We start from the raw sequence: 21,135 nt of genomic DNA, 5'->3' as shown, positions 1-21,135 counted from the left end.
AAATGTGAAACATTTATTTGCAATAATAATTACAGCATTTCTTTGAACATAACCCACAGGTGTTTAAATAATTCAAGACAAACAGTTAATTCTTTATATTATTTAAAGCAACAGAAGGTCTTATTTTTGCAAGTCAAGCAAGCAAAAATTACATTCATAAATAAGCCACATATAAATACATTCGAGTCTGGGAATAAAAAGCCAGTTCATACAAAATATTTCATTCCTACATACAAAAAGCAGTCGGGATGTGTGTAAGCGCAGATGACACTGATGCAAAAGGCAAGATTTCTTAGATTGGTTAATATAAAGTCTATTATTGTTAATCTGAGTTCTTGTAGTTTGTGAAAAGATTGTAAAGAACTCTGAGTGTGGACTTCAGATTCAAGTTCACCACATCTACAAAACACAGAAAAGATCACGCGATCACTGTTAGAATAGACAGATAAATACATATCTTTAAATATGATTGTAAAGGGAATACAGTATTTCTAGTGGATTGAATGTACAGTAAAGTGTAATGTATATTAGAAATATTGTTATACAGCACCACCCTCTAGTGTATAATCTGGGTAATGCTGTACAGTTGCAATTTCGGACAAAACGAGGTCTTCAAATGCTGTGGTTGACCGATTATGGGGGAAGTTTCCTGGACAGGGCTTATCCCAGTTACAGGCTAAAATTAATATTTTATTTATAAACACCTTGTACTTACATATTTTAACAAACATCACTACCATTTGTTTTGTCTCAGGATAGTGTACCAGTATTTTTTGTAAGGTTTGTTTGTAAAAACGACTTAAATGTCCTTATAAAACTAAGGCCTAGTCCTGGATTTATCTAAACCCTGTCCGGGAAACCGCCCCATAAGATGATATGTTGTAATATTAGAATGTGTCGTTTTATGAGAGGTTGCACAGATTTGTCTGGTACCTTCTGGTCGTGCTTTGGGTTTCTGTAATCCACCGTCCTGCATGAGCTCGAAAGCAAACGTCACGTTATGGACCTGTAAAACAGAAACACGGAATTTCTTAAATCTCTCTCTCATTTTGAAAGTTTTATAGATTAAAAAAAAATAAAAAATTGTCAAAAGTTATACCAGTCAAGAGTTTAAGGACTTACTGATATACAAAAGACTCAGACAACATATTAAGACTTCCTCAGAGCACATTAAACTTGATCAGACCCATTAGATTTCAGTGGACCTTTTTAGACTTTATTTAACCTTATATACAACAGAACAAATCAGTCCACATCACCTGACAACATTGAACATGTTAAGAACTTATTAGAGCCCAGAACCTGAGAGCCCTCACATCAAACCACATCAGTACACATCAGACATAATCAGACCACAGCAATACACATCAGACCTTATCATACCTCAATAGACCACATCAGATCACATCAGACCACAGCAATATACATCAGACCTCATAAGACCACAACAAACATCAATAGACCTTATCCGACCACAACAGTATACATCAGACCACAACAGACCTCGATATATCACAAAAGTACCACAGTACAACAGTATACATCAGACCTCATCAGATCACTCCAGACCACAGCAATACACATCAGACCTCAAAAGATCACATCAGACCACATCAGTATACATCAGACCTCATCAGATCACAACAGACCTCAATATATTGCAACAGTACACATAAGACCTCATCAGATAGCATTAGTCCTAATCAGACCACAGCAATACACAATACATTAGACCTCCTAAGACCACAACGGACCTCAATAGATCACATCAGACCTCATCAGACCACAGCAATACACATCAGACCTCATTAGATCACAACAGACCACAATAGATCACATCAGACCTCAATAGATCACATTAGACCACATCAATACACATCAGACCAGAACAGTATACATTAGACCTCATCAGATCACAACAGTAAACATCAGACATCATCAGATCACACCAGACCTTCTTATTGGAACACATCAGACCTCATCAGATCACACCAGACCAGAGCAATACACATCAGACCTCATCACATCAGACCACAACAATACACATCAGACCTCATCAGATCACACCAGACCACAGCAATACGCATCAGACCTCATCAGATCACACCAGACCACAGCAATACGCATCAGACCTCATCAGATCATAACAGACCTCAATATATCACAATAGTACACATAAGACCTCATCAGACCACATCAGATCACATTAGACCTAAACAGACCACATCAATACACATCAGACCTCATAAGACCACAACAGAGCTCAATAGATCACATCAGACAACATCAGACCTCATTAGATCACAACAGACCTCAATAGATCACATCAGACCACATTAATACACATCAAACCAGAACAGTATACATTAGACCTCATCAGATCACAACAGTATACGTCAGATCACACCAGACATCCTCATTGGATCCCATCAGACACTAGCAGTATACATCAGACCTTATCAGATCACACCAGACCACAGCAATACACATCAGACCTCATCAGATCACAAAAGACCTCAATATATCATAATAGTACACTTAAGACCTCATCAGACCTCATCAGATCACATTAGACCTAAACAGACCACAGCAATACACATCAGACCTCCTTAGATCACAACGGACCTCAATAGATCACATCAGACCACATCAGACCTAATCAGACCACAGCAATACACATCAGACCTGACTCATCATGTCACATCAGACATCATCAGATTACAACACACCTCAATAGATCACATCAATAAACATCAGACTAGAACAGTATACATTAGACCTCATCAGATCACATCAGACACCAGCAGTATACATCAGATCACAACAGTATACACCAGACATCGTCAGATCACACAAGACCTCCTCATTGGATCACATCAGACCTCATCAGATCACATCAGACACCAGCAGTATACATCAGACTTCATCAGATCACAACAGACCTCAATATATCACATCAGTACACACCAGACCTCATTAGACAACATCAGACCTAATTAGACCACAGCAATACACATCAGACATCGTCAGATCACACCAGACCTCCTCATTGGATCACATCAGACAGTATCAGATCACAACAGACCTCAATATGTCACATCAGTACACATCAGACCACATAAGACCTCATCAGGCCACAGCAATACACATTAGACCTCATCAGATCACACCAGACCTCATTGGATCTCATCAAACCTCATCTGATCACATCAGCCCACAGTATACATCACACCTCATCAGATCACATCAGACCTTATCAGACCACAACTGCATACATCAGACCTGACCACATCAATACATCTGACCACACCTCATCAGTACACATCAGACCTCATGCCACTCACCTTTTGTTCAAAGCTTTCTGGCGTGAGGTAGAAGTTATACAGCGGCACAAAGTAATTCTCCAACAATCCCATTAACAACACCAGATAAACACCATCTGCAAACTGTACACAAACACACACAGTTAAGAAATAACAACACTGTGCTCATGATGATGATTAGCATGATGTAAATTGGTCATATGGCAGACTGTACAGGTGATGTTCATACCTGTGATTCCAGTTCAGTCACCTCCAGATTGAGTTTGTTTAAATGTTTATTCACAAATGTGATCAGTGACTGCAGGAATAAACCAAAGAATATTTAATATAATTCATCCATTTTATCTTAGTTGTGAATCTGGAATCACATCTTACCGTTTTTACTACATTCAGTTTGTCAGGTGCATGATCCAGTAAAGTGTCAAATGCATCCCGTTCTGCAAATCAACGACAAAGTAGTTTTAGTTTAGTAAATAAAGAAAGCATTCACATTACACTAATGAAAGACTGCTAAACCCAGTTAAGTGGTTTCTAACAGACAAGATATATGGAGTCACTGCAGGTGTAAAAAATGAAATCATACCTGTCCTTCCGACCATCATTCTGTCAAACAGAGAAGACAAAGATTCGGTGTCATCTGATGTAGCCAAAATTAATTTAGTGCAGTTCTAACCATTTTTATTTCCACTGGTCAATGTTGCCATCTAGTGGAGCGGTCTGTACCATTAACAGGACTTACTCTGTACTGGACGTTGTGAGTTGTTTGGTGACATGAGACGTCTGCAGCATTCCCTCTTTTTTCTAAAAAAAGACAGACATGAATCTGTCAACATTTATAGGTAACATTCAACATCTAATTTCGATATAATAAAGCACTCGTACCTTGACCACAATCACCTGGACGGACACATGCTCAGGTATGCGGATGGGAGCTGTGTAGTAGATGGCCAGTCCCAGTAGCAGATAAATGATGGACACCAGGTTCTTAGAGTGAATGGCTGAAGAAATATAACAAGACATGTTTCCTTATTACTTGACTGGTTTCTACTAAAGCACACAGTCTGGGGTAATGGTATTGTCGACTGTGCTTAATAAAAGAGATCTGAAAGGTGTTTGATGCTCACAGTCGACGCTCCACTCTGTGTTCCACTCCAGCGGTCGGAGAACTCCATTAACAGCTTCAAGAACCGTCTGAAGTTTCTGCTTCTGTCCGATCTCTGACTGAGTCACTTCAGCAACGTTTAGTTTATTACCCGACAGCTTTTCTAAACACAGTCAAAACACAAAAAGCTTCACAGAATCACACATGCACACATACAAATGCAAATATACACACAAATATACACAATCACTTTCTATTATCTAAATGAAAAGTTTCTTTGTCTTACCAAATAGTTTTTGTAACACCTGTCCATCATACAGATCTTCTTCAAGATCCTTCACAATGATTCTTTCTTCCTCTAATTCACTGTTGATCCAATCAATGAGAACCTGAGAGGAAGATGTGTCACATAATATGAGATTTGTTACTAATACAATTATTCATACTTAAGTTATTCATTAGCAGAGGTGGTATTTTTGACATTATATTTCAGTATCTGTCAGTGTTTCTTTTTGAAGAACAGCCTTTATTACATTTCAAAGAATATTTTACTACTTACTTCATAAATGCAAGTTTGTTTTACATTTAATACTTAAGAACATAAAAATCTTCCGATCCCATCTACATCACTGTGTGGGAAGATTTGCACAACACCACCCATGTATAAGCAAAGAAAAGCGTACATTTTATCAGTCCCTCCAGAAAAACGTTATTTTGCGATCGCATGATTCAATGCGTAATCAGCCAAAGTCGGCATATTTATGCGGGAGCTGCATTTTTAAATACGCTGCACTTTGCCGCATAAATTGCAGATTTCTGCTCGCAAAATATGCAGGGCTTGCTGATTTCAGAATTTTCATGATTTGGCATTTTCGTAGCAAAAATCTTTGCAGAAAGTTGAAAAATGTTGCATTTACTTCACACATGCGCAGTAGTGATGCGCTGGTCGTCTCGTAACCCGCAGGCCCCGCGGGTCGGGGCGGGTAAAGAAATTTTAAATGTATTGCGGGGCAGGACAGGTCATTAAAAACAAAATTAAAAAAACATGTATGTTGCGTCTAATTCCCTGTAGCATATATTCAATATTTGGGAATATATATTTTCATATTTTATTAGGTTGTTGATAAGGTTAAATTACGTAGGCCTACGTGGCAACGTAACTTCCGCAACGTAACATGCGCAACATAACTTGATATCCCCAAACCTTTGGCTTCACGTCATGGAAGCGCCAAGTAGCTCCTCCTGCCAGCATTAGCATCACTAATGCGCAGCCATGTCCCTTGTTGTCATGGGAATGTAAGAAGTAACGTAATTACGCGACGTGAACATCAATGAAAAGCTGCAAAAGCTGCAAACAATTTTTGCAAGTTCACACAGTTTTTGCAAGTTTCTGTAATGTTGGCAAGTTCCTGTAATTTCATAGCATAAAATTGCATAAATATACCACATATTCCATTGCTTTTTTTAAGAAAACACGACACAAGATCGAGGATTTTTGCCTGCAACAATCACCCAAAAAACCCACTGCGTTTTTCTGGAAGGACTGTTTTATTGTCGCTGTAGTATTATTGCCACCGCCGCCGTGCCGTGAAGACCCTGTGCTTTGGGAGCTGATATTCCAAATATGGTAAGGGGCTTGAGGTCTTTGGCCGATCACAATGCACTAGATAGCTGGCCAGACAGAGCACACTTTTTAGATCGTGTAAACCCATTGAATTACACCAAATACACTAAATTGTGTCATTTTTAGCAACATAATATGACCCCTTTAAGTAAAAGTAAAAAAAAATTTTTTTTAATGCAATTAGGTAGGCTATTACATTAAATTAAATTTAATGAAATGTAGTGGAATAAAAAAGTATGATACTGGGGAGGTTTTCCAGACAGGGATTAGTCCTAGAATAAATGTAAGAGCTGTCCAAACTGAAAACATTTTTCACTGACATATCTTAAAATATATCAGTGCTCTTAGTTTTGCCTCAAAATGCATGCCAGCTACGTTTTTAGTAATGCATGTTTGTTAAAACTATATATTTCATAATTAAACTAAGGCCTAGTCCTGATTTAAGCTAATCCCTGTCTGGGAAACGACCCCACTATCCTTTAGAATGTAGTGAAGTAAACGTTTTCCAAAGAAAAACACTCTGGTGTGGTTTCCCGGACAGGGATTAGCTTAAGCCAGGACTAGGCCTTAGTTTAATTAGCTAATATAACTAGTTTTAACAAACATGTCTTACTAAACACATTACTTGTGTGATTTGGTTTGGAAACCTGGGGGAAACCTGGGGGTTAAGAACAGAAACAAACTATCCAGAATTGTTTAGCTGGGCAGTAAAATAGTTGGTAAAGGACAGGGACATTTGGCAGATTTATATACTACACATATGAGACGTAAGGCCCACCACATTGTGTCTGACCCAGTGCATCCTCTGTTCACAGAATTTAGGAAATTACCATCAGGAAGGAGGTACACAGCTGCATTAGCAACAAAAAATATTTACAAAAAGTCATTTATACCGAGCGCTATATCATTACTGAACTCACAATAGTCCATGATATCTATTGGTGTGTGACGAAGGTGCTATCTAGTGTTGATTGAAAGGGTTACTGTGTTGTTTGCCTGTTGTATTTATTGTCTATTCATTGTGTATGTGTTTTAGAAATCCACCTGTGGAGCCAAAGACAAATTTCCACTTTTTTTGGACAATAAACTTGAAATTGAAATTTTTTAGGCAAAACAAAGGTCACTGATGTACTTTAAAGGAATAGTCTACTCATTTTCAATATTAAAATATGTTATTACCTTAACTAAGAATTGTTGATACATCCCTCTATTATCTGTGTGCGTGCACGTAAGCGCTGGAGCGCGCTGTGACGCTTCGATAGCATTTAGCTTAGCCCCATTCATTCAATGGTACCATTTAGAGATAAAGTTAGAAGTGACCCAACACATCAACGTTTTTCCTATTTAAGACGAGTAGTTATACGAGCAAGTTTGGTGGTACAAAATAAAATGTAGCGCTTTTCTAAGCGGATTTAAAAGAGGAACTATATTTTATGGCGTAATAGCACTTTTGGGAGTACTGCTTCACTTTTCAAGGCTTATGAGGCACACCCGTTTTGGAACAACATGAGCGTGAGTAAATGATGACAGAATTTCATTTTTGGCTGAACTATCCCTTTAAACTCCATTAACTTCAGTAAAAGCACACACTGAGCTCTAGAGGGCGCCAAACACTGTCAAAACTTACTGCAACAGTCATTATAAATCACACAATCTGCTCCTTAATGTGAGATGTGAGTATGTGCTAAAATAATCCTCAGATTATCTTTACAATCAAAAGAAATCACCTTCTGCAGATCTTTAAAGTTGATGTCCTCTTTGGAATTGGGATCCAGGATGGTCCTCTCTGCATTTTCATCTTTACAGATAGAGAATGATAAGATAAGAAACAGGAAGTTCTTAAACACAGATAGATGTCCATTCATACAGACTTTGTTTAATGATGATCATGTAGGATTATTCTTTGTCACCCGCTAGGGTGTGGATAAATTTGTTCAGTTCTGACTCAGAGACCAAGTTAGTAAGAGACGTAAAGGAAATGAGAAGTACCCCAACACAAGGCACGCAACCACAGATTTACTCCAAGACTCCCTGGAGAAACAATGTTTGCTTGCTTTGAATAGCTCAGACTCAATGCAATTCTCATATAATCTAAGTACCAACTTGTCTCAGATGTTTAATCCCTTCAATTCTTTTAAGGGAAACAACTGACAACAGACAGTGATACTGTATATACTGGATGTGGACACTTAGATTGTGCATCTCAAACAAGCCTATTGTCGTACGAGCGTGCATTTTCAGTTGATTCATTTGTTGTATGCGTCTGAATGGAAGTCAATTGAACGAAAAGTTTAGTGTGACCGGGCTCTTAAAGGAATAGTCTACTCATTTTCAATATTAAACTGTTATTACCTTAACTAAGCATTGTTGGTACATCCCTCTATCATCTGTGTGCGTGCACGTAAGCGCTGGAGCGCGCTGCGACACTTCGCTAGCATTTAGCTTAGCTCCATTCATTCAACGCTACCATTTAGAGACAAAGCTAGAAGTGACCAAACACATCAACGCCCCTCCCATCCAAGACGAGCAGCCACACGAGCAAGTTTGGTGGTACAAAACAAAACGCAGCGCTTCTCCAAGCGGATTCAAAAGAGGAACCATGCTCCACGGCGCAATAGCACCCTTGGGAGCACCTCGACTCGCCTGAAAAGTCCGCTCCCCTTCTCACTCTCATAATGGGAGAGGGAGGGTGTTACTGCGCCGAGTCGAAGTACTCCCAAAAGTGCTATCACGCCACAAAACATAGTTCCTCCCCCAAATCCGCTCAGAAAAGCGCTACGTTTTATTTTGTACCACCAAACTTGCTCGCACAACTACTCGTCCCAAACAGGAAAAACGTTGATGTGCTTGGTCACTTCTAACTTTATCTCTGTTTGATACCATTGAATGAATGGGGCTAAGCTAAATGCTATCGAAGTGTCGCAGCTCGCTCCAGCGCTTACTTGCATGCACACACAGATGACAGAGGGATGTATCAACTCTTCTTAGTTAAGGTAATAACATAGTTTAATATTGAAAATGAGTAGACTATTCTTTTAAGACAAATAACTGAAAAATGAACAAGATCTAAGCGCTGACCTCTAGTGGTAAGAAGGATAGAGATCATAAATTAGATTTTTAATGGATGATTTGAGAGGAATCGATATGTTACCAAGCAGTGTGTCCTCTGGGAGAATCTCATAACCGGCATGAAGGAGAGGAGCATTGATGGCGTTCTTGCCCTCTTCCTGAAGATCACTCACTAAAGAGACAAACAACAGAAACAATATTAAAGCAAAACTGATTTTACTACAAAACCTATAGGGGCAGTGTCTTGGACAAGGTTTAGATTAATCCAGGACTAGGCCTTAGACATATTAGGACATTAAAGTAGTTTCTAAAAACAAACCTTACAAAAAAAAAAAACAATGGCACTGATACATGTTAAGATATGTCAGTGCAAGGTTTTTTTTAAATTAGGGCAGCTCAAACATGCATTTTAGTCTGGGACTACGATAAACCCTGTCCGAGAAACCACCCCATAGAGTGCCGCAGGGATGATGCATTTCTGTAAGCCTACCCAAAAGTAGGCTCAAAAAATAAGCTCTGTTTAACAAAAGTTACTTGCATGTTTTGTCCAACAAGATAATCTTCACAGATGAACACAACTTATTTTGAATTTTGAAGTCTAAATGCGTTTACTAGAAATGAAAAGCTAACCATAGGCTACAAGCGAACTACACAAGGGTCTCTTGTCATCACCAAGCTTATCAAACACATTTAAAAACATGTTCCCTGATTCTTTGTTGGAAATTGTGCCCATGCTGTGTTGTTTTAAGGATCTTCATGCATGATGACGTTTAAAGGGATAGTTCACCCAAAAATGAAAATTCTGTCATCATTTTCTCACCCTCATGTTGTTTTAAACCTGTATGAATTTCTTTTTTCTGATGAACACAAAAAAATAAATTTTGATAAATGATGGTAAGCACACAGTTGACGGGTACCCATTGACTTCCATAGTAGGAAAACAAATACGATGGAATTCAATGGGTACCCGTCAAATGTGCTTATCATCATTTATCAAAACATCTACATTATCATTTATCACAATACTTCCATGAAATTTCTTTTACTACTATGGAAGTCAATGGTCACTTACTGCTGTGTGTTTACCATCATTTATCAAAATATCTTCTTTTGTGTTCCTTAAAAAATAAATCAGGTTTGTAACAACATGAGAGTGAGTAAATGATGACAGAATTTTCATTTTTGGGTGAACTATCCCTTTAAAGACAACAAAAAGTCTGAAGTCCAATGGCAAATTGCTAGCAAGCAACCGCCCTTTCAAAAAGACATTAAAGCTTTAAAGGGGACATATCACTTTTTCTATGTTTAAGTGCTATAATTGGGTGCCCAGTGCTTCTATCAACCTAGAAAATGTGAAAAAGATCAACCCAGTAACTCAGTTTTGGTTAACCATTCGCTGCAAGCATGTGAAAAATAGGTCATTGAAATTTGGCTCCCCTTGTGATGTCAGAAAGGGATCTTATTATAATGATACCACCCCTTTATCTGCAATATCCAACCACTGCACTGCCATTTAGTACAGAGAGAGAAAAAAATATTAACAGCACAACTGAGTTTCAATTTCAACAAAATACCATTATGGTGATCAGTGTTTGCATTTGCATTTTAAAGGAAACACCCAAAAACGGCACATTTTTGCTCACACCTACAAAATTTGAATTTTAACATGTTATAATCAATTATCTGTGGGGTATTTTGAGCTAAAACTTCAAATATGTATTCTGGGGACACCTAAGATTCATTTTACATATTTAAAAAGTCATGTGAAATGTCCCCTTTAAAAAGTCAATGGGGGTAATACTAATGTGTTTTATGCCTTGAATATATATTGCGTTTATGTTAACTGTTATCTTATTAGATCTTGGAAGTCTACCAAAACACCATTCAAAAAACCCATTGACTTTGTGACAATGGAACCGGAAGTGCTAAAATGCTTTCTACATATGTTACAGTACCATCAGAAGAATGTGGACATACACAAGGCCAAGGAAACAATGAAGTGGATTCAAAGAAAAAAAATCAAGTTGCTTGATGGCCCAGTCAATCACCTGACCTAACTCCAATAGAAAATCTATGGAGAGAAGTGAAGATCAAAGTTCACAAAAGAAGTCCAAGATTTAAAGACCATTTGTGTGCAAGAATGGGCCAGAATCACTCCTGAGCAATGCAGACGACTGGTCTCTCTATACAAGAGGCAGCTAAAAGCTGTAATCACCAACAAAGGCTTTTCTACAAAGTATTAAATAAAGTGTGTTCAATACTTATTCCCTGTGTCATTTCACTTTATTTATTATGACTCAACTTGTATACTTAAATGTTCTGATCTCTTTGTCTAAATTCAATATTTGGCTTGATGTCTACATCTGGTAAAAAATTTGTTTCAACAGCCCCCTTAGAAATCCCCTTACTGATAAAAATGCTGATGTGTCAAATACTTATTTTCCCAGCTGTATCCTCAACCTGATCAAAATAATTAAAGATTTGTGATAGACAGAACAGCTAATGTCGCATGACTCTGTGTTATTGCAAAGTCAATACCATCATGTCTGGCAGTTTAATGAAGATATTAGTTTACAGTAATTAACCTCTCTCTCTCTCTCTACCATATTAAGTTAATTTATAATTAGACCAATGATCTGAAATTTCACTTCCTCCCATACAGAAACACAGACATCAGGGTTCACATCTAAGCAGAACTGATGACATCAGATTAAGTTCTCACTATACCACACCCAAACTAACAGACATATATGCACATCTAAGAAAAGATTGCATTCATGCATTAAGACAAAATGACTTGATGTTTTACTGTATATATTAAAACCTGGTGTTAAACATGCTGATCTTAGAACAGTCACAAATGATCAGTTATTCTCATCAGTAAAGATGAGAGTTGTGAGTAGCAGTCCTGGATCGTAGCTCAATTGGAAGAGCAATGTGTTAGCAACGCAAAAGCCATGGGTTTGATTCCAAGGGAACACACATATGAAATGTATATCTTGCATGCACTAAGTCACTTTGGATGAATGCATGTAATGCGACACATTTCAAGTTTGTAATAAATACCATTTGCACATGTACCCATTAAATTTATCACAGCAAGTGTTTCAGCAATAGTATTTAGCAGGTCATGTGATCCTATATGACAGCCATCACAATTGGCCACCAGCCTCAACATTTTTATATCACTCATTTGAGTTTAAAGTCTACAAACCCTTTCAAGGCTTATAAAGGGGACAAAGCGAAATAAGCTTAGCACAACCATCATCAGTCCTTATTTAGCTGAGATAAACATTTCTGGTCCAGAGGGACACTTTAACGTTCACAGTTCTTCATCCACCCTGCAGATCTGCGCAGTATTGCAGTACGCGTCTGCAGGCATCTCGCGCTCAATCTGCATTTCCTGTGCGATAACGGCCCTGCTGTTTATCATAATTGGCACTTCTCCTCAGGGACTCGTGCCTCTGTATCTCACAATTACAGTTGAGACCGTGTTGAAAGTACAGACCAAGTCTATAGGAAACCTACACTATAAAGAGCTACACCAGAAAAACTTTAATATATATATATATTACATATACTCTGTACATTTGTACATCAATTCTTTTGATTTAAATACTACATATGTATTTGCTATAAAAGAAATGCAATAAAAATGAACAGAAACCATATCAAACACGTGCTCTACCTTGTTTTCGTTTCTTGGTTCCACATAGTAGTCCAGCCATGTCCAGTCAAACAGTACTGGATCCCAGTATCGTATCTGCGTTGAGTCTTACAGTCGTGTGTGTGAGTGTGTGTTTATGAGGGGCCGCCAGTGCGGCTACAGCATCGACCCCTAGGCGTCATCACGTGTTATTTCTGTCTCTTTTAAACCCCCCACCCTCACTGCTCCTGTTTCACTGAGACCAGAGGATCAAGATCCGGCTCCGTGACACTACTGATCTACTTGATCAGAGACTAACAGAGACAACAGGTATGACTGGACAATAACAACATCCAATTTAACAAGGTTTCCAGGTCTGCGTAACAAAATCAGCACCAAAATAGCCCAAACGGCAAGTCTCAAAATATGCTACTCCTACACCTAAATTACATGTTTTACATTCTATTAAAAGTGAACACTCCAGACATTCCCATGACTCAAGACAACCGCCAACCTAAGTGAGATTTAGCTTCAAACCATGCTCTTTTAAAATATTACGCTTATGCCATGATTGATTTGATATGCAAATTTTCATTAACATAAGAAATCTTTATATGAATTTTCTTAGATCCCGTTCGACAGTTATTTTGAAGAATGTTTGTAACAAAGCAGATCAGGGGCACCATTCACTTGCATAGTAGGAATAAAATAATACTATAGATGTGAATGGTGCCTCTGATCTGCTTTGTTACAAAAAAAATTCAAAATATATTTCTTTGTGTTTATGGTAGGGCTGTCAAAAGATTAATCGCATACAAAATCCCGCCCCAAACATTTGCAACCCAGGCAACGATTTGGGTTAGTAGACACGCCCCTTACTGCTGATTGCAGGGTTCCCACACCTTAGTTAACTTTAAATTCAAGGACCTTTTGAAGGACTTTCCAGGTCCAATACCCTTCAATTCAAGGACTAAATGTGGGGACACATTTCAAGTGAGAGCAAGGTTACATCGTGTTACCTTTTAAGATACATTGTTACAGATCCCTTTCGAGGGAACTCGCGCTGCGTCACTGCGGTGACACTTTGGGGACGCCTCGGCTCCAGGGGTAAGTGCGTCTGAATGTGTATATCAAATTCAACCAATGGTGAGGCTTAACGACAAAGACAGGGTGATTCTGGAGCCAGGAAGTATATTGCTATCTGAAATATTGCCAAAGACGGCATTACAGGGACGCAGGAAGTATGACAAGGGAGACGCAGCGTCTCGTTCCCTACTCAGGGAACAACACTTATATACGTAACCCGAGACGTTTTCATTTGTCAAACACAACTTTGCAAAAACGCATTTTGGTATGAATCAACATTCGCATACCGAAGATATAAGCATTTAAAGTGAACAGTTTAGCATGTGTGTTTAAAAAGTCTAGATTTTTTATGCTATTATACTACACTACACAGGGAATAATATGGATTTTTTCCAGAAAATTTCTTGCATAAAATAGATTCAAGCACTTTCAATGACCTGTATCTATGTATGTATATTTTCAAAAACTTCCCAAGGCCTTGAAATATTTTCCCCAGATTCACAAACTTTCAAGGATTTCAAGGACCGTGGAAACTCTGTGATTGGCTACAAGTGTTTTTTGGTACGCGGACCAACTCCCTTTTCCAAAGTGTTTAAAATTTAAAGTGCACCCCGCCTTTAAATCTAAATAAATATATAAATGTTTTCTTAAACATTCATGCATGTGTGTATTTACAAAATAATTAAACACAGTGCACTTTTATTTTGTATGTGATTAGTCACTTTTATTCTTTCGACAGCTCTAGTTTATGGATTTATACCGTTTTGGGTGATTTATACAGTTCATTTGTCTTTCTCGTGAAAATATAAATCTCCCCTTAAAAGCTTATTCTCAGAAACGAGTAAAAAGCTGCCAGTCAGGCACTGAGGTTTAAAATAAAAAAGCACGACCGCAACATGACATCAGACCAAACACTTCACCAGAAATCAATACGGTTGTGCTGTGTTTGGTGTGAGCTCAACAGTGTGTGTACTGCAGTGCGCCTGGGGAAAGTTATTTATTACAAAGCAGATAAAAATACAGACTCGGTCCGGTCAGAGAGAATGAGACTGGTCTTATATTTAGCCACATTTATTTCTGGGAGCTCTGAGATGCTGGAGTGAGAAATGAGAGACGTGGGATGAGTAACATAGATGTCACATTACCGGAAGTTACACACTGATCCCATTTTACACAAAATCTTTGTATTACATACAATTTTTGATTCATTTGTTACAGAAAAAGTCAAACAACTGGACTAATTGTTTATTTAGATTATCATTTATAATAAATTATGACCTAAAAATTGGCCTCTTTAATAATCTCACCATTGTTTTGTTTCATAAGAGCAATACGTTATAGAGTCAAATTAATCTATTAAATACGGTAAGTAAAGTAACTAAAGTCATTGAAATTTACTGTTTTCTACATACAAGGGGACATGGAGAAAAAATTAAATAAAGTTTAGTTTCGCATGCGCACATGAAACTATCGTGCGCACACGTGAAACTATCGCGCGTACGTGAAACTAAACTTTTTTAGTAAAAAAGTAAACTGCTTATAAAATTCTGCACATGAAGGTTTCGCGTGAGCACATGAAACTAAACTTTTGATTTTTTACTCCAATGTCACCTTAGGGGCTCGATAATTATCTTAGTAAAGATTGTTAAATAAAAATTTGATGCTGCTAATGTCATCATTAGATTATGAGACTTTAGCCTGGATTTTACAGACAGGGTCACATATGTGAAATATTTATAGTGAAATATTTGTGAATAATGTCCAGTGTATCATATTGTTGCACGTTCTAGATAATAAATAAATGCTTTCTGATATGAAATATAGTCAAAACTATTTTAATGCACACTGACACAACACAGCGCACAACATTGATGCTTAACTTCAAAAACAAATGTTAGACTTACTTGAGTCGGTTCTCTTGAGGAGTTTAAGTCTCGGTGAACGTGCGACACTCAACAAGTTTAAGTAAGCAATAAGTAATTATTCAGTATCTCACACAAAAACATCAACACGTGCCGGCCCAACATCCTGACACATGCACACACTTCCTTTTAATATTTCTGGGTATTTTCTGATATGACTTTTGCAGAACATGGATGATAAAGTTGTGGTTGAGCTGTCAGTAATGATAACTGTCGCAGGGCTCCTGCAGAAAATAAACCGCTCTTTATACAGAGCCAATAAATGTCCTCTGACCCCATTCTTCACTACTACAGACAAAACAGACCAAAGTTACACTGACCAAATCACCCACAACACTATTTAAACATCTGATGACTTGTGTATCATTTATTGTGTACATTTATTAACTCAATAAAACTCAGCCTCTGATAAAAAACAGAATACAGTGAATCTCTATTCACTTGTGGTCATATATATATATATATATATAATATTTATATATATAAAGAAATTATCCCATATGTCAATATAAAAACAGAAATGGTCCTTACTGCTCAGGGTACATTTTAAATGTGCATTTATCTTTTTATGATGTTTTACTGTGGACACAGAAAACTGTTTACCATTAGAAATGTCATTGTCAAAATACCATATTCATACATGATTTGTTTATTCCTAAACTAAAAGTGTCTGATATGTTTACATGCACATAATTTTGTCAATCCGACTGAATTTAATCCGATTGCAGGTTACAACAATACAGTTTAAATGTTTTGCAACATTGCAATCTGATTAATATGTTCTTTTTCTCTATATAATTCGAACCAAACGTCTGCACAAGTGCACAGGGTTGCCAGATTTGCGTATCAAAACAAGCCAAATAGACATTCAAAACTAGCCCTAAAGCATCCCAATGACTATTCACAGCCCAAATACCAATAACTAATGAACGGAATCCTTTCGTCTTAAACCCGCAGGAAAAAAAATCAACTAGCTTGAACAGTTTAAACAGTAGGCTATCCAAAATCTGAAGGTTGCAAAAAAGCAGAGCTTACGAAAATTAACCAATGTTTTTTTTGTGGTAAAAGTGTAGTAACCATGGTTTTTGGTGTATTGATTACTATCAACAAAACCATGGTTTTACTGCACTAACATAGTTAAACCATGATTTAACTATGTTTTTTTAAAACCATGGTTATTTTGCGGTTACCATGGTTTTACTACAGTACTGTAGTAAAACTATGGTTAATTTTCGTAAGGGTGACAACGCTGCACACAGCATCTCTAGCGTCGAGTTCACGCTTTATAAATGTACAAAGTCAAAGTTGAGTTGGAGAAAGTTGTTCTTAAGAAGTTTTCAGATATAGGCAAAGAAAAAACACTTTTCGAAAGGCATGATGCTATAATTTTATTGCTTTATGTTAGACCTACACATCAACGCTACAAAATGTACAGTGCGTGACCACATTACCTATAATGCATGTTGCCATTGCCTTGGTATCGCATGTTTCTGTGACAACGAATCGTGTGATACGTAAATAAGTGGTAAATATAAGACGAGAACATATTCCGCACATGTGCACAGGTTATTTTTGCATCCGAAGTATGCATTTACATGCATACTTTTCTCCTGATGATCGGATCACAGATCGGACTACACCACCTCTTTCAATACAATAAAAAATTTAATCCGATCAACCTCAATCGTATTGATTAAGGTGTTTACATGAAAGCTTTTCAATCTGATTGAGCCACCAATACGATTACAATTTTTCTGAGAATGTACTGTAGATTAGGGTTAAAGTCAGTAGCGGAGACAGAGATATTTCTGGGGTGGCATTGGACCCCCCTGACTGACTGGCCACCCCGGGTGTCACCCCAAATTTAAAGGGATAGTTCAGTTTAAAATGAAAATTCGGTCATCATTTACATCCTCATGTTGTTCTAAACCTGTATAAATTTCTTTTTTTCTGATGAACACAAAATAAGATATTTTGAGAAATGATGGTAAACACACAGCAGATAGTGACCATTGAGTTCCATAGTAGGAATAAAAATATGATGGAATTTAATGGGTACCATCAACTGTGTGCTTTCCATCATTTATCAAAATATCTTATTCATCATTTATAACAATACTTCCAAAATATGTTTTCCTACTATGGAAATCAATGGTCACTATCTGCTGTGTTTACCATCATTTTTCAAAATGTCTTCTTTTGTGTTCATCAGAAAAAATAAATTCATACAGGTTAAGAACAACATGAGGATGAGTAAATGATAACAGAATTAACTTCAGAATTAAGAACTACAGTATCGCTTTAATGCGTTACTTTCACTTCCTCCAATAATTAATCGCCGTGCTTATTTCGACGGGCGGCAGTGCAGCACATTGTTCAAAACAAATATTAAGAGAATATTAACATACATTGCTAATAGCCTACTACATGATTTCAGCGTGGACGTGTGTAGGTTAAATGTTTTTTCTGTGGACTGAATAAAGTCTAAGATTATCCTACCCAACGCCGTCTTTTTATTATTGAACTGATCTCTAATGCATAGTTATAAGTTGAATTAGACTCCCGCCTTAAACTTGAAAACGCGACAAGCATCCCATCGATAGCGCGCGTGCACATCTTAAAAGAGTTCATGTTCGTGTGTTTTTGGTCTAAACTGTCTAAGTGATTACCATAGCAAACAATTGGTTACTGAATGTATTTAACAAACAAATATTTATTGCATTCGGTCATTAAATAACAAACAAAGAAAAAAAAACAATCAATGCTCCTGACTGACTAACTTCGTAAAAAAGATGAATCCATGTTTACTTAAATTATTTTTTGCAAAAAAACATTTGTGTTTGGCTCTGCTATTCGAGAAAGTTTACCCTGCTAAAAAACTATAGAAACCATCACAGAAATTCTATTGGAGTAAATGGATTTAATGTGAATTCATTGGTTGTAATGGAAACTATAATGGTCTCTGTGGGTCTCGTGTTGGGTTGTATTGGTGGGACCAATAAATCCTACTTGAATATGTCGCAAAACACACTGCAAAAATGAACTACTGGTTTAACGGTAAACGCGTATGGTTCCTAATTGTATTTTAATGGAAGCCATTAGAATTTCTGTGATGGTTTTCAGCAGGGTAAGGTTTACCATGGTACATGATAAATTAGATGATAAATTTGATTTTCTGAACAACTTTTACAAAAGTTACTGCAGTTATGTAAATGTAAATGCATTTTAGCCTACTGCAGTATTAGATATTTTGCTTCATCAACAGACATTAAATCAGATCTGAGTAATAGAAAAGTTTAAAATTCACCCTTATGTCTACATCTACAGACAAATGGTGCTAAATAGCACTAAAAGGAGTTCACTGGCTCCTAATTACATAGGGGAACCATTTTAACTGCCATATAGCACCTGTGTAGAACCATATTGTGCTTTGTAGAACCATAAGTGGTGTTATATCGCCCCATGTGGCTTTTAGTGCTATAGCACCAACTTTTTTTTTTAAGTGGACCACCTTAAGTAGCCTTGGCCACCCCATACAAAAATTCTAGTTCCGCCACTGGTTAGGGTTACATAATAATACGACTGGTGGCTTAATCTTACGGTATGTGCTTTTCAATTATAATTGCCTGAATGCGTCTTCTTCAGGTGTCAAGGAGAGAGAAAAAAACGAATTTCTGCAGCAATAAGTAATGTAAACCTTATAGGAGTTTGCATGAACAGGGTCACCAAAAGCCAGTCCAGTGTCACTATCTAAAGATTATAACAGTACAGAGCAACTAAAACCAAGCCCATGTCTCTGTTCCTCAAACAGACACAAAAGAATGGAATGACACACAGACCACACCACACACTTGTAAATGAACAGCTGTTTACACAAATGAAGACTGGAGAAGGGCTGAGTTTCATCTAAAATAGCACAGGATAACAAGTACAGAGACTGATTTTAACCCTTAAAACATTGCTAAGGGACAAACACAGAATGGAAAATCTGTTTTAGTCTTATCTGAATAAATTCCTTGAGTGCCTCACGTGTCTATTTCTGTCCCAGGCGTCAGCTCATTAAGTTATACTAGGATATGATGCTAGCCACTCACGACCTTTATGAAGCTCATGTTATAGCCTAGATGTGTATTTATATGTACATAAATGTTATTTGACTCGATATCTCACATATAAGACGCACTTTCAATAAATCTATCATATATTGATCCAATGCAGCACCATGGACAGCGATATAAAAATTATCAAACATGACATGATACATACGGTCTTCTTTTTATAATGTTTTCTATATCAGGAGAAATTACCTTCTTTGATCTTCTTTTTACGAACTAACGTTCCTCCAAGTTTTCCAAGTAGCGACTCGTCTTTCTTTATTTTGCCCGGTTGTCCTGATGCTCTTGTCGGATTCGTGGCCATCGTGCTGCGGCTTCACTCACAGAAATGGAAGAATTACATAGAATCAACGTCGGTATGAATGGGGAGTTCTAAAGTGGGCGTGGCTTACACCCGGAAGTCGACATTAACTGACAAGACAGTGTGCTATTTCACATTAGTAAACACATATTAATTATTATTATTATTATTGTTATATTTTTTTTCGTTTTAACTGTGTCTAAAATTATTTTCCTCAGGTAAAATGCATGACTGCTGAAATGAACAAATCACCGTCATTCATGACTGGATTAACAGATTGCTGACGCGTTTTCAATTAGTTTATCGTGTCAAAATAATTATGCCATCAAATATTTTACCGACACATGTTTTTAATGTAGCAAACATAGAAAACCCCTCGAATAAATTAATAAAGCTTAATGGATGATTGGGATTTGTGAGCCGTCACGCGCCCCCTGGCAGACAAAACTATGACCGTCATAGACATCTGTGAGGGAGCACGCATCTGCTATTTGAGTTTACACCAGATAAACATGACCAAACCCACCAGATCCCCACACATTCACCAAATAAATTAAAATCACACACACACCCTACTCAAAAGTGGATATTAAATACAAACTTTTTTTAATATAAACATATTTTGAAAAGAGAAATGCTAATTATGTCATTTTAATGCATTCATTACAATTATTTTATAAAAATGATCTGCCGTACAGTAATATAATAACAACAACCCATAAAAATTTAATAAATACAAAACTGACCATTCAACCATCTGTAGGGTGTGGTGGTAAGAAAGCAGACAATTACATGGTGTCATACAGCTGTAAAAATAAAAGGAAGTATGACTTTTTTCTAAATATACTGAATAGACAGTCGCATCTTGAGACACACCCTTATACTCCGAGAAAAGAAATACACACACACGACCAACACCCAACAACCAAAACCCAACAAAAAAACAA

The 21,135-nt window shown here is 37.2% G+C and overlaps 1 protein-coding gene across 3 annotated transcripts; it reads right to left on the bottom strand.

The window, feature by feature from the left end:
- Positions 1–85: 85 nt before the first annotated feature.
- Positions 86–21,135, bottom strand: parvb (parvin, beta). Of its 3 annotated transcripts, XM_055192644.2 has the most exons (14): positions 20,935–21,135; positions 20,080–20,201; positions 9,201–9,290; positions 7,777–7,847; positions 4,712–4,814; positions 4,448–4,588; positions 4,206–4,321; positions 4,063–4,124; positions 3,907–3,926; positions 3,699–3,760; positions 3,553–3,621; positions 3,345–3,446; positions 934–1,006; positions 86–399 (listed from the first exon to the last, which is right to left on the bottom strand). In XM_055192644.2, the coding sequence occupies exons 1-14, from the start codon at positions 20,988–20,990 to the stop codon at positions 323–325; spliced, it is 1,164 nt and encodes a 387-aa protein (XP_055048619.1). In that variant the 5' UTR covers positions 20,991–21,135; the 3' UTR covers positions 86–322. The 3 variants fall into 3 exon arrangements, with proteins under 3 accessions (XP_055048619.1, XP_055048621.1, XP_055048620.1); XM_055192646.2 differs by lacking the exons at positions 20,080–20,201; positions 20,935–21,135 and adding an exon at positions 15,755–15,875; XM_055192645.2 differs by lacking the exons at positions 20,080–20,201; positions 20,935–21,135 and adding an exon at positions 12,807–12,967.

This window comes from Misgurnus anguillicaudatus, chromosome 6 (genome assembly GCF_027580225.2).
Source record: "Misgurnus anguillicaudatus chromosome 6, ASM2758022v2, whole genome shotgun sequence".
In the NCBI taxonomy this organism is placed as follows: domain Eukaryota; kingdom Metazoa; phylum Chordata; class Actinopteri; order Cypriniformes; family Cobitidae; genus Misgurnus; species Misgurnus anguillicaudatus.
Note: the sequence above shows the minus strand (reverse complement) of the source record. Positions and strands in the feature narration are given on the sequence as shown.

Bases quoted from the DNA above. Each gene is read 5' to 3' on its own strand.
- parvb (XM_055192644.2), bottom strand. From the start codon at position 20,990: ATGACACCATGTAATTGTCTGCTTTCTTACCACCACACCCTACAGATG. The intron at 4,322-4,447 runs GTGAGCATCAAA...ATATTTCTTCAG, and splicing joins CACAGAGTGGAGCGTCGACT to CCATTCACTCTAAGAACCTG. The intron at 3,927-4,062 runs GTAAGTCCTGTT...TCTGTTTGACAG, and splicing joins CTCACAACGTCCAGTACAGA to AATGATGGTCGGAAGGACAG.